At 39.3% G+C, this 13112-nt stretch overlaps 1 protein-coding gene across 8 annotated transcripts in view; it reads right to left on the bottom strand.

Moving 5' to 3' along the window:
* Nucleotides 1–13112, bottom strand: part of Mxd (MAX dimerization protein) — a 234108-nt gene that overhangs the window by 88442 nt on the left and 132554 nt on the right. For all 8 annotated transcript variants that reach the window (XR_013060165.1, XM_076624871.1, XM_076624870.1 and 5 more), the window contains exon 6: nt 9316–9637. Coding sequence is in view for 7 of the 8 variants with exons in the window: in XM_076624871.1 (XP_076480986.1) it covers nt 9316–9637 (322 nt within the window). In the remaining variant the exon portion in view is untranslated. The remainder of the gene's footprint in view (nt 1–9315; nt 9638–13112) is intronic.

Genomic DNA, 13112 nt, shown 5'->3' with positions numbered 1-13112 from the left:
TAATCGATAGGGGAGGCGTTCGCAATTTGCCCGGGAGCAGATCAAATGGAAGTGGTCGCGGCTCATAATTAAGAGCCATCGGCCATTGACGTAATGCCATGCGGCCGTCACGTTGCCTCATTGTTGCCGGCTACTTGCAATTAGCCGTGCGAACGGCCAATTTACCCGCGGCATAACAATCCTCCACCAAACGGTATTCGAATCCCGTTTGATTTTCCCACCAATCGCTTCGATAACATGCAAGACACCGGGCGACCTCTGCGTTCCAATCAAGATAAGGGAGAGAATCTGGGACCAGTCGAGATCCAGGAACATCAATATCCCACGTATTAGGAATTTTGCCAGATCTCTTCTACGCGAGATCTTCCTGTTCTCGCTGACGATGAGTTGGAAAGGATGCACCGCTTCTGCTCAAATCTAATGACACGGCTTTGTTTTCTAATTTTACAAAATCCGCTCTGTCCGTACGATGAAACGTTGTTGAAGTATCAGATGTCAAGTGTTTCTTGCGTTCGAAAATCGATATCGTTTAGATAGACAGAATGATCAATTATTTGTTAGGTAGGTTCATAATCGTTTTCCTTGGAAGTTTATCCGTCTTGAAATCTCGTCTTTCTTAATTTTGATATAGTAGAACTTGGTTCTGATAACATAGGGTCGCTAGATAGCTACCTTCTCTTCTCAGATAGCTGTCAGCTCTTCTTATTGGTTCAATAATTAGGATTTAAGTATTCAATTTCAGCTGCTCCTTCTTTGAGAAGCGCATAGAATTTATTTGGAATAAAATCAAATATTAGTTACTTGGATATTCATTGCTTGGATATTAATACATATATATTCGTTATAAGAATACGCGTTGCTACGTGTACGCTCGACCATAGGATAACGAGGACTCGGCATTAACGTGTTCGTATAAACGAGGTTCTATCGTATTACACCGCGCTATTACTATTCAGTTGTTCAGGAAAGAAACGACTAACTCCGACGGAATTAATCTTCCAAGTAGTTCGTTTCATATAAACAACTTTTTACAAATCTAATCCAATCTCCAACAATTCATCACGCGTGAACTCTTCAATTCACCGCTATCATAAATTCAGCAAAAGTTATTCAGCGAAACTTCCACTCATCGATCACCAAGCAAACACCACAAACACCCTTTCTCTTTCCAAGCAAAATACTCCCAAAAAAAGACCAGGAATAAAATCCAATTGTCGTTATACTCCATTAAAGACGCAGTCAGGGAACCATTCAGCTTTTCCTATAGCCAGCCACAAGGTTGCCACCGAGAAAGTCGACGCTAAGAGACAAAGAGAGGGAAAGAAAGAGGGAAGAGGAAAAGAGAGAGAGTGAGAGAGCAAAACAATTCAGCCCCTAATTGCGCGAACCGACGTGAGAGTAAGCGGCACTGAAGGAAAAAGGCGTCGCGGCGTCGGCGAAGGAAAGAGACGGAGCGACTGGTTTCGGCTGCGCTTGGTTCGCTCATTTTTGCCGGGCTTCAATCCTTTCAGAGGCTTCGTCGCCGCCGAAAACAACCGACGATATATCACCGCTAACGCGATTAACCCTCAAAATTTTGCTCCTAAAGGGATTAGAACGGGCACGGAGCGCGAGCTGGCTTCCGTTGCACGTGCCCACGCCATTTTCGCCAGGCTAACGACGCCAAAGTCAGTTCGGAAGAAACTTTTGCATATCGCCAAAACGAAACGACGACTCGGCCATTAAACGACCGTTTACCACCAACTTTCCCTTCGTCGTGTCAAACACGTACAAGCGGGTTGAAGACATCAACAAACCCTCGCAGCGTGTATCGCGAGGAAATTCGTGATAACAAGTTGACAAGAGTGGGTCGGCATGTGACAGGTGGTAAGCTCCGTTTCTTGAATGGTCTCGAGCTTAGAGAAAAGGCCGGTTTGACCTCTGTCTATCTGTCTGCTCATTTTCTCAACTACTGTTTTTTGTCATCGTCGTGCAATAAACGAGCTTGCGGAGATAAGGCTCGTTGATATCCTGAGAAGATTCGTTTCTCGAAAATCGTATAGATCGATCGTTCGAGCATTTAAGCGACGAACAAACTGTGGATATTTGTCCGTTTATTCGGAATTCTGAGATGGTAAAGTACACAGAATGCATATAGTGTACGAAAGTATACGACGTATCTACGGTAGAATACTCGTTATGATTTTTAGTAGGAAAAACGAATCTCTGTCTAACTTTTATTTTCTTAATCGTAGCCACAAATTTGCGTAACAATCCGTAGTTTTGTTGTGAAATTGAGGAATTGACAAAAAGTGGAATTGGTCAATTTCGCTTTTGCGAGCTTCGAATATACGTTGATATAGTTAGTCGAAAGTATAAATGTAGTTGAAGTTTTACTTCAAAGAACATTCCTATACTCTGTATACACTGTATACACTGTATACTCGTATTATACACGTCAGCTAATAATATATTCAATGCACGGTTTCGAGCAGCCTGTTTGTTCGAAGCCCGTTTTGTGTTCGATTTCTGAACGACGAGAAGGCTGAATTCGATCCTGTCCACGCGTTTCCGCGAAAGGAGCTTCTATCATTCCCAGTGCTAATTTAGCTGCCGCTATTCCGCGCCTTATTAGCGTTATCTCCTCGGACAAACCACCGGCACGCAACGCGGTCGCAGTTCATTAACCCTTCGACCGTGCGATTGTTTTCTGCGGAGAGCGCGAATGCGTTTCGCGGTTTCTGCGTTTGAAATTGAACGCTGGATGAAGAGGTTTGTCGGAGGTGTTTAGCGTATGATCATCGGGGCGAATGATATTCCGCTTTGAGAGAGAAGATTCGTTTCACTCGAGCGAAGTATTTCGTAGTTGGCTATTTAGAATTGAAAGCTTTAAACTCAAACGCTGGTTCGTGGGAGCATCATCTTTTTACGGTTACTCTGAAATTCGAAACTTGAAATTGATTACGATTGGAATTACGTTCGAATTGAAAAACACCATCGCAATTCGTCCAGAATTCGTCACATCCTAATTTAACGCTTATCAACATTTCTATATCTAGAGATTTGGAACATGCAAATGTAGAGTTTACCGAGACTGCCATATCTTCGTTCACATCTAAATTTGAAATTCCTACATTTGAATCCGAAACATGTAACAATTTCAAATCTGATCAAATTTCTATGTAGTATCGTGAGTGCTTAGGCTGTAGATGTCGTTTCTTCTCATGTTTGTATCGTGGAAGAAAAATCGGACTCCGGTCATCGGGATTCGAACCCGGGTTCCGAACGTTCGCAACCTAAGGCGCTAACCACTGCGCTGTCGTCGCTTTTGTTTTTTTTAATGATGTTTATTTAACCCAAGATACAATTTTAAATACATTTTGGTATTCACAATAAACTGTGAATTTTGGTAATGATGTGTTAGGCAAAGGTACCGATACGCGGCGGTACGACGTAGCCATACTATATTATGTGTCGGCGCTTTACATTTTTTGTGTTTAATACAATTTTTGGGTTTAAGCCGCTGGGGAGCGGAGCTTTTATATGATTTTGTTTTTTTTTTATTTTTTCTGTCCTGAAAACTTGGCCGCAAAACAGGACGCTTCGGTAGTCTGCTTTTTGGGTGCGCGCTGCCGTCGTCCGACGCTAGTTAGTGTCGAGTGGTGGTGGTATTTGCTATCGAGTGTCGCCACAGGCCTTTTTTCCACGATACTACATCTATATCTCAAATGGAAATACGGAAATTTCAAAACTGATGTTTCTATCATCTCGATTCGAGACATCCAAACTTCTAATTTATCAAAATTTCTGTATCTCGATTGGAAACAGTCGAATCTCAAATTTAGCGAAATTTCTGTATCTCAGTCGAGAGCCTCGAAATACCAATGTCGACAATTAGTTTCTCAGCGTTACATTACCGTACCCCGCCCTTCCGCAAACGATGCAAGTAGAGGTCCGACTGTAAGAATCGAGTGGAAAGGTCGCGTCTAATTTACGACAGCATATTTCAAGCATCGATTCCGTGGCTACACGATCCCTCGGGAGGTGGTTCGAGGAGAACCTCGTCGAAAGAAACGATGACCGGGAGTCGAAGTAGAAAAATAAGAAAAGGAAGAGGAAGAAGAAGAGGACGAAGGAAGGAGCGAAGAAAAGGATGGCGGCAAGTTTAAAACGTTCCCCTTCGTACGGTTTGGTCGGCTTATCGTCTCGATTCGATCTCTCGCGAGTTACATTCGCGGCGGTTCACAGATTGAAATCGGGCAAAATTCGATAGGAGGGCTGGATGTATCTTTCCATGGAAGCCAGAGTCATAAACTCCACAACCAGATAGAGGTTGGATGCTTGTTATTTTTACACTTGGGACGCGTTATTCCAGATTTATATCCAACATCGCGATACAGACCTGGATGCACTAGTTCTTTTACCTTTTGATCAGTTACCTGTTTTCGACGAGTATGCTCGTCACGAAGAAATGGCAATATTTTGTGCTACGACGACTTCTGTCAGTAATAAGATAAATAAATAAAACACTTGCTTTACTCTATAAAAAACTATTATTATAAAATTAAGTGTTTTAAAATTAGTTTTTAGTTAGTATTATTAGTTAACAAGGTAATCAAAATAAAGCAAATAAAACAATTATTTATTAATAAAGGAATACGATTTTCGAAGTTAGAGTTTGCACGTGAATCGTTCGCGTAGAGTTTAAACGTTCTATACTGTTCGAATAGCAACAACTATTGATCGTGATGTTACACGAATATATATTTGATTCCATTTCTTTATTTACTTATACCATGGGTCACTACATAATAGTTTCGTTGATTTGTCATCGAATATCATGCATGTTTATTTGTTTTATCGGTGGTTATTTGTTAAATGTAATATATCAAACACATTTACTGCTCGTGATACAGATACAATAATATGTTCGCGTAAATCAATATTGATTTTGCAGCAATAAAGAGAATATAGAATTCAAATGAAACGAATACGTTAACAGAGGAACAGGCAATTTCATTTATTCGACGTTAATCGAGAAAATCTGGCAAATAAAAATTTTCAAAATCTCATCGTCAATTTGCGTACTTTTTTCTTCTTTTTTTTTTCGTTTTATCGACGAATGAAAAAGATCGATCGAATGGAAAAAGAGATTGACGTTGGTCGATCGTAGAGGGAACGTGTCGTCGCGTGCAACTTTTTATCGGTCGGCCTGCAACTCCGTGGCCTGTCTTACGTAGCAGAACTTCATAAGCGGCGGAGAACGAGCCGGAAGTTTGCTAACGGGCTGACTCAGCCGGTCCCTCTCTCGTCTTCGGCAAATTCGCGGTAATACGCAACGACGATTCTTGCTGAGGGCTCGTAAAAATGTTCGACCTCTTCCACGTTCTCCTCCAGATCCCGTCAAACGTCGCGACCGAAGCAACTAGTAACGAACAGTGAGTTACGAATCGCGATCGAAAGATCGCAATTTGCGATTATGAATTTATTCTTCGAAGTACGCTTAGATTTATTATATTCATTGTAAATCTACGAACGAATCCTTTTTTAATCGTTTCTTTTCTTACTTGCGAAAATATATGTATAGTACCCTCATATTGATTTTCTCATTATTACGTTTATTATTACGTTTAATATTGTTATATTTTATCCATATCTTTCTATTTGTGATTTCACAACGTAACTCCTGCAATAGAATTGTTCACTATTATTCTTGAATAAAAGAGTGCACGGGTCAGTTATATACCGTGAGAAAATTTGTATTTCCTCTTTGATACCAGACAGCCAAAAAGAAATAGAAAAGAATTTTCTTGCGGCGAAGGATAAGATAAATAATTATCGCAAAAGTCATATGCAAATAATGAAATTTCTCAAACAAAACGATACGTTGTTCGAATGATCGATCCATTCCAAATGAAACGATATCTTCGTACATTCTTGAATTCGTTTTCTTTTTCCACGTAAACGATAAACTTGGTTTCAAAATGAGAAGATCCAACGTCCTCTTGGTATTGCAAACACCGAGGACCATCGATCTAGGCGTTCTTAAACGAATGCACAGGGAAGCCTTAGCTAATTACAAAGTTAAATTAAATATTGATATGCGAGGATTCAACTTCCTCCGCGAAATAGCCTGTACCTGGTAGAGAATTTTGCGCCAGTCTCTCGGATACGCGATCGCCCTGATCATCAGAGTGGCTAGTAAACAGACGATATTTAAATGAGCAGGGCAACTTTCGCGTAACCAGAAAGAAAGTTGCCAAGCTGTATCAGTGATATCTCTTGCGGGTCTCAACGGGGTTCAAAGATTGTTGTAAGACTCGTGATACTAATCGTTTCTCGATTCTAATGGCTTCAAAATCAAACCGAAGAATTGTAACTGTTAATTAACGACCAACCGCTAGCTAATTAACCGTTTCGAACTCTTCGAAACTAATTCATACTCGTTCACGATTAGTATGAATCTTGTTGTTTAAAAATGTTTCCAGCCAGGATGTCCAGCGAATTTCGAAATATAATAAGTTTAGAATCTTTGAATTTTCTGTTTTAACGAAACTGCGTATAAATCGTAATTGTTTAATTTGAACGAATTTCAAAATATCGCAAGTTTCGAATTTTCTTATTATCTAATATGTAAATTGTAATTTCTTCTTTTATTTTTCTATAACGTTCAGCGTGTTGCAGGAAGCTGCGTTTCAAGATAAGATTTAAGGTTTCTCATTTCAAAGAAAATCCTTTTTCAAATAATTTTCAAGAGGATGTACAAATAATTACTTACCTACAGATCTAGAATTCTTCAATTTCTTGACACGAAAGGTCGCTCTAAAGAGATTTCATGTAAATCTAAAATTCCTAAAATTCTTTTCTGACATAGCTACACAATTTCAAGTTCGTATTAATTTTCCCAATATCTCGGAAAATTCCAATTCTAGCAGTCATTCTTATCTACCGATATCGAACTCGAAGCCGTGACATTGAAACCGTGGCGATGAGTCGCAACAGTTGACTCATAATTCGTGGATCGTTCCAATTTTACCCACAACCACGAACGATATTTATACGGACAAGCTTCGCTCGATCCAAGTTCTCCTAACGAGCTGACTCAGCTAACCTTGCTGCTTCATCGCTTTGGAAATCACGGAATTAGAAATCCCTGGCTTAAAATCGTTCCATGGGTGCAACGACCAAAGCGTTGTCCAACTTTATGTCGCTTTCACATGACCATGATCGCTATAATAATCTATCGATACGATACTGATATCGACGATTTTAAGGTTGTATTCTCCGAGGTTCCAATCTCCTATCTTCGTATACGTATTATTTTCATTCACGAAAAATTGTAACGATAATCACGATATAGAAAGCTCGCGGAACCCATAATCTGCGATGCTAACCACTCGTCCAAGTGCTAGAAATAGAACAAAGTGGCCATTTTTCTAATATTCCTTTTACGCTTCAAGATTCGCTATAATTTTAGACGAACTGCGAATAAAACGCTTATCTCTCTTTAAAAATCTGAAACTTGCAAGTAACTCGAGCCTCGCAGAAGCGAAACCGATCAACTACAGTTTTAACGCATCTTTTAGTTTCATTGCAGAAGTACGCCACTAATATTCTGTTCTCGAGGAACGAACCATTTGCTTCCATAAGTTCGTTCGTCGCAAGAAGATGATACAAGTAATTGTGAATTCTTAAGTAAATTAAAAAATAGCGTCTGTAAGGTATATCGGTTTTCTGAATATTTCGATTTATACAGTTGATCAATGTGGCTCCTGGGCGGCCCGATCGTACTCGTTGCTAAAAATGATAGTTACACTGCGGATTTTTATGCATTTATGGGAAATTTGAAAGTGCGAAACTACGCGCAATGCACGTAACACGGAATGATATATACAGTGCTGTGAATAATTATAGACTCAGACACATCTTTTGCGTTATTTCTTCAATATTTCCAAGGGACCACCGGTCATGCCTGGATATGTTAAGAGAAATTGTTTTAGCAAAAGTCAAATTGAACGCTGTAGGATATGAGGAGATGTTACATAGCGAATAATCGACTCTCATAATCGAAATAGAGGACGAAAAGTCAATCTTTCAGCAAGACAATGCTTCTACTCAAACAGCCGCCACTATAAAAAAGTGGTTTCAAGATTTTGCAATAGAATTATTACCGTGGCCAGCGTTGAGTGTTGATCCGAATCCCATCGAGAACCTGTGAAGAATTTTAGTCAGAAAAGTTTACGATCAGGTGAGACCACGTATGAAAATGATCTTGGACCTTAGGAAAAGAATAAAATCCACGTGGGCGGATATTCAAAACGAAACTTCAAATGAGTTTAGCGGATAACGTAGCTAATAGATTAATAGAAGCAATCAGAGATAAAGGAGAATTCATTAAATATTTAATGAAAACGTAACAAAATTAACGTTGGCTTTATATTTTCTCACAGTGAGAAACACAATTTTAAGAGGAAATTTAATCTTTTCCAGACTACGAAAGAAGAAGATTTTTGTTTGTTGCATCTTCAGTTCTGTCGTATATTATAATATGAAATTATGTAAACGAGTTTGCTGATTTTTGTTTTAATATCATGAAAAATTTAAAAATAGGATTCAGTCTATAATTATTCAAGGCACTGCAGTGATTGATAAAAGGAAGTTTAAAATTGACACATCATGAAGTTTAGTAACTTTCGTACTAAAAATTGTTCACCATGTTGGTAACAGTCACCTGTTCCGTGCTATACAAATATTCCTTCTGCACACTGGGTCGTTTCCGATCGGTAATTTTAAGTAATTTTTCATTCGTTCCACTTCCATCTCTGTTTAAATTTCGCTTTGGCTAGAAAAACTGGGGTAACATGTAGCGACGAAAACTACTGGATCATATTTATGTGAAACTTGTGAAGAAACTCGAAAGTGTATCGAGGAATTTCGAGGGATTTTCAAAAACGCGAAAACGTGAGAAGAACCACACGAACTGGAACGATCCAGTATGCAGGCGACGTCGATAAAGATAAGGTTGCAAATGGAAGGTTAAATATAAATCCATTTCGTGAAAATTAAATTTTATACAAATTTCCTCCTCCGCTGTAAAATATCCAAAGTATAGCGCTTCCTATAATATTTCGAAAAACAATCTTCCACCGAGTTTCCACCTTTGTGAATTCTATTTTCAAACATAGGAATTTGCATAAAAATCCACAGTCTAATAACGACAATAACAATTTTAGTCAACAGCCAAGTGAAAATGACCGGATCCTCCTAGCGTGGAACATCGATTGATCATTTGAAAGAGTAAGCGATAGCATGCGATAGAGGTAAAGCAGCACTTACCGGACTCCGAGACAGAGGGACTGCCTGCAGATCTGTCGGAGTTCCTGGAGCTGGCCGTGGAGCTGGTCGACGAAGCTGTGCCGAGAGAACACTCGGAAACGCTGCGCCGTTTGGAGAGAAGAGCCGCGGCCGCGGCAGCTCCAGGACCGCAAGAGGAACCGGTTGGAGCGCTCGAGCTTAGCCCATGGAGGCCGTGGAGGCCGTGCAACACGTGCAGGCCTGTCTGGTTTGTCAGCTGCTCCAGCCGTCGCCTGAGGAACCTCTGCTCGCGAGACAGCTGTTCCTTGTGCACGGCGTGCTTGCGTTCACGCTCCTCCAGGCTCTGTAACCCAACGTTCATCCCCATTATGCATCATGCAACCTCGATTCAATCCCTTTAGGTTATATCATCGAGGCGTGTATCCCTAATATAGATATATTCGTTGATTATGATATTCGGTCGATATTAAGATGTTCAGGCAGTTGAATTGTCAGAAATTGCTGTATTTAAAAATTAGTGTCTAGATTTTTGGATGCGTGGAATTTTAATCTGGCGATCCTCGAACGAGATTTGTGCCTTAATTTGGATTTTTGGTTTTAGTTGGGCAAGAGACTTTAGATATTTTAAGTATTTAACGTAGAATTGAGAGGAGAAATTTCACGCATATCGGTGAATATTCTTTTATATCTTTTCCTTTTTCTTCTTTCTTTTTTCTTCAAATTTAAGAGAACTTATAAAAGGCGAAAAAACACGATTAGGTCGAAAATGACTGTAAAACGAAGGGGGGTATTATACGAAATTGAATCTAGAATTAATTTCGAAATCCATTATTATTTTTTACTCTATTTAATTCTATGATTATTCTATACTTGTTCCAGCAATGTCAGTATTCTCATTAGAAAATGTATTTTGCACTAAATTATGTTTCACCGCGTTTCTATCCCAATACTCTGTTCCTCCTTAACGTAATTCTAAAGCAAGCAGAAACAAAATAGCCCGAACGACGTAATATCATCCCCTGAAACTCTAATGTATTTCGATAAAACTTCCATAAGTCAACTAAACCATAAGACCCTAATAGAACGAACAGCTTCCAACAAAATCAATTTGCCACATGGTTTTTCAAAGAGAGAAAAAAAGCAACGAGGAGAAAAAAAGAGGGAGAATATCATAGACGTTTTAATCTTTCGAACGTTCGTCCCCTGATTTATCATGCTCCTGTAAAAAATTCCGCTACAGATAATCCCGTTGGACGTTAGTCCGGGATCGGAGTATTTTTTTAATGCGTTTACGGGAAACTGCGCGCAAAAGGATTTCAACGTTAACCGCGTTTCTGTTCATGGCGGGACTCGCGGCAATTGGCTTCTGCTTTTGTTCCATCTTCATTTCGAAGATTAATTCTGGTGAGCGGATACGAAACTGCTGAAAAATCGCGGAATTAATGGGCTGGAGAGGGGGATTGAAACACAGTTCGCTAAGCTCGCGAGGATTACAATAAAGCCGCAGCTAATTCGAGGGCTCTGACATGAGATTTAGATAATTTAAACTTCTCATTGGGAATGTTCGTTTCGTGTTAATGAACCGGGCATGGGATATTATTTTGCCTGGTCAAGGAATCGTTCAAAGAATTTCACGTTCTATTAATAACGAAGGGAACGTCCAAATGAACGACATTCTGTTAATTAAATCGGGAAACAAGAGCTCGGCTTCGATTCTTTAATCAGAGAATTTGTCGCACGAGTGGGAAATATATTTCTGGTGTTTGTGACATCTGAGAAATCTGAAACGAATGCTTGTTCTTGAATTTGTATATCCCAGTTCTACTTTGATTTTAACAGGCACGAGTTAGCTTCAGTTAAGAAATATTTTAGCGCTACATTGCAGATAGACAATCGTGCGTATTTTCTTCCCAAACTTAGAGAATTCCTTGAGTATTAAAAGACACGATCGTTCGTTATCTAAAGCCTATCATTTATCATTTATCATTTATCATTTAATTCATAATCCGATCTGATATGATGCAAAAGAACGCAACGGGATTGAAAAATTTTTATCGAAATAAAAATTATGAAATCCTCTTATTTCCAAAGAAATATATCGAATAATCAAGTGAAATACGCCGTAGTAATAGAAATTTTCAGAATTGTTGATCCTTTCAAAGAAATATTCTTGTTATTAAATATTTAATAGTACGAAGGACACAGCTCTTAGGATACGAGAGCACGCTTTTCACGCGATAAAGGTAGAGGGAATAATTCCCAGCAATCGACTGCAACGAGCTTCAAGGTTCGTTGTCTGGGCTATATTAAAACACGATTTACACTCGCGGTCCAATTACGATCAAGATCCGGTCAACTACCACTCAGCACTTCTCGAACGCGCAGAAACACATGGACGTTCCATGGTCACGTTCCAACAATTTCGATAGCGTTTAGATAAATTTATCACCGTTGACCGCGATACTAAAGCTACGATACCGAACTACGCGATAACGATCGCAGAAAATATAATTAAGCTTAAACCGAAAATTTCGTTGAGTAGCCACGGTTAACCATAATGCCAGGTAAATACTCGGCAACGAATATGATCGGCCAAAGTACTAAAAAGATTAAGCGGTTCGAACGATGACAAAGAATAAAATGACAAGATCCGGAGAGGTTTGTACAAAAGCCCACGAGACAAAGGTTTTTCGAGTTGGACGAGACAAGGGAAGAACACCGGTGTATCAATACTTAATTTAACTTTATAATTAGGTAGACCGTCGGTTCGTTGAAGAACATCCGAAGCAATCGCTTTCGAACGAACAACAGTCGTTGGATTCCCATCGCAATAGGGGTTCGTCGCTACTGTTGAAGGAAAAGAAGCAACTTCCTGGCTGACCCAACGCGATTCTCTTTGACTTAAATGAAAAATGTTTCCTGCCTCGGCGATGCTCCTTTTAAGCGACTTCGATACTATCGGATCTCTCGGAAAATTAAACGAATGACGCGAAATAATACTACAGTTTCCCTTTGATCAAACGCGAGGAATTTCAAACTCGTTGCCGAAGAAAATATAATCACGTTGTGGGATTATTAATCCGTTAATTCGTCACAGAGATTACCAACTTTTCAAACGTGTAATTTTTCTTTGTTCCTAGAAGCCTATCCTCCTTTGAACGCATTATTACAATTATACTTTTAACGTTAAGATTAAGATTAGAGCCTAACCGAGATAAACTAGTCGGCTGTTTAAATTTGTAATTCTATGTTCTATGTAGGAAAGTACATTCTTTGTTAGAGAGTTTTTAAATGCAACAATCTATAATCCCGTGGAAGCTAGCATTTCGAAAAGATAGATATAACACCGATAATTGTCGCTACTAATGATACGATACAAACGATAACTGTTGCTACCAACTAATGCTACTAACTGCAATAGTAAACTGTTACTTTCGGATCGAGCGTCATTTTCTCCATACTGTCTGGAAATAAAAACGAATGTTGCTGAACCATTAATCTAGCTCTTTGAATTACCTCGACATCTGGGAATTCGACTTTTCTGTTTCCATTGGAAGATACAGCAAACTTCCATTTCATCGAAAACATCATACGCAATTTTGCTTGAGAACTGTCTTGTACGAACGAGAACGTATTACTATCTTTTCTATTACACGGAAAAAGGATACCAGACGGATTGTCGATACTGCTAAAGAACTATTACATAAGATCGAGCAGAACGATAACAACAACCAGCGTAAAAGCGTCATCGCGGAAGAACTAGTCGGGCTAGATTCAATTAAAGAAGACACGAGATATATATCTTGTGTTCGAGAAGA

Source organism: Bombus vancouverensis, chromosome 15, assembly GCF_051014615.1.
Source record: "Bombus vancouverensis nearcticus chromosome 15, iyBomVanc1_principal, whole genome shotgun sequence".
NCBI lineage: Eukaryota > Metazoa > Arthropoda > Insecta > Hymenoptera > Apidae > Bombus > Bombus vancouverensis.
The sequence above is the reverse complement of the archived record's forward strand: the minus strand, read 5'-3'. Positions and strand labels throughout refer to the sequence as shown.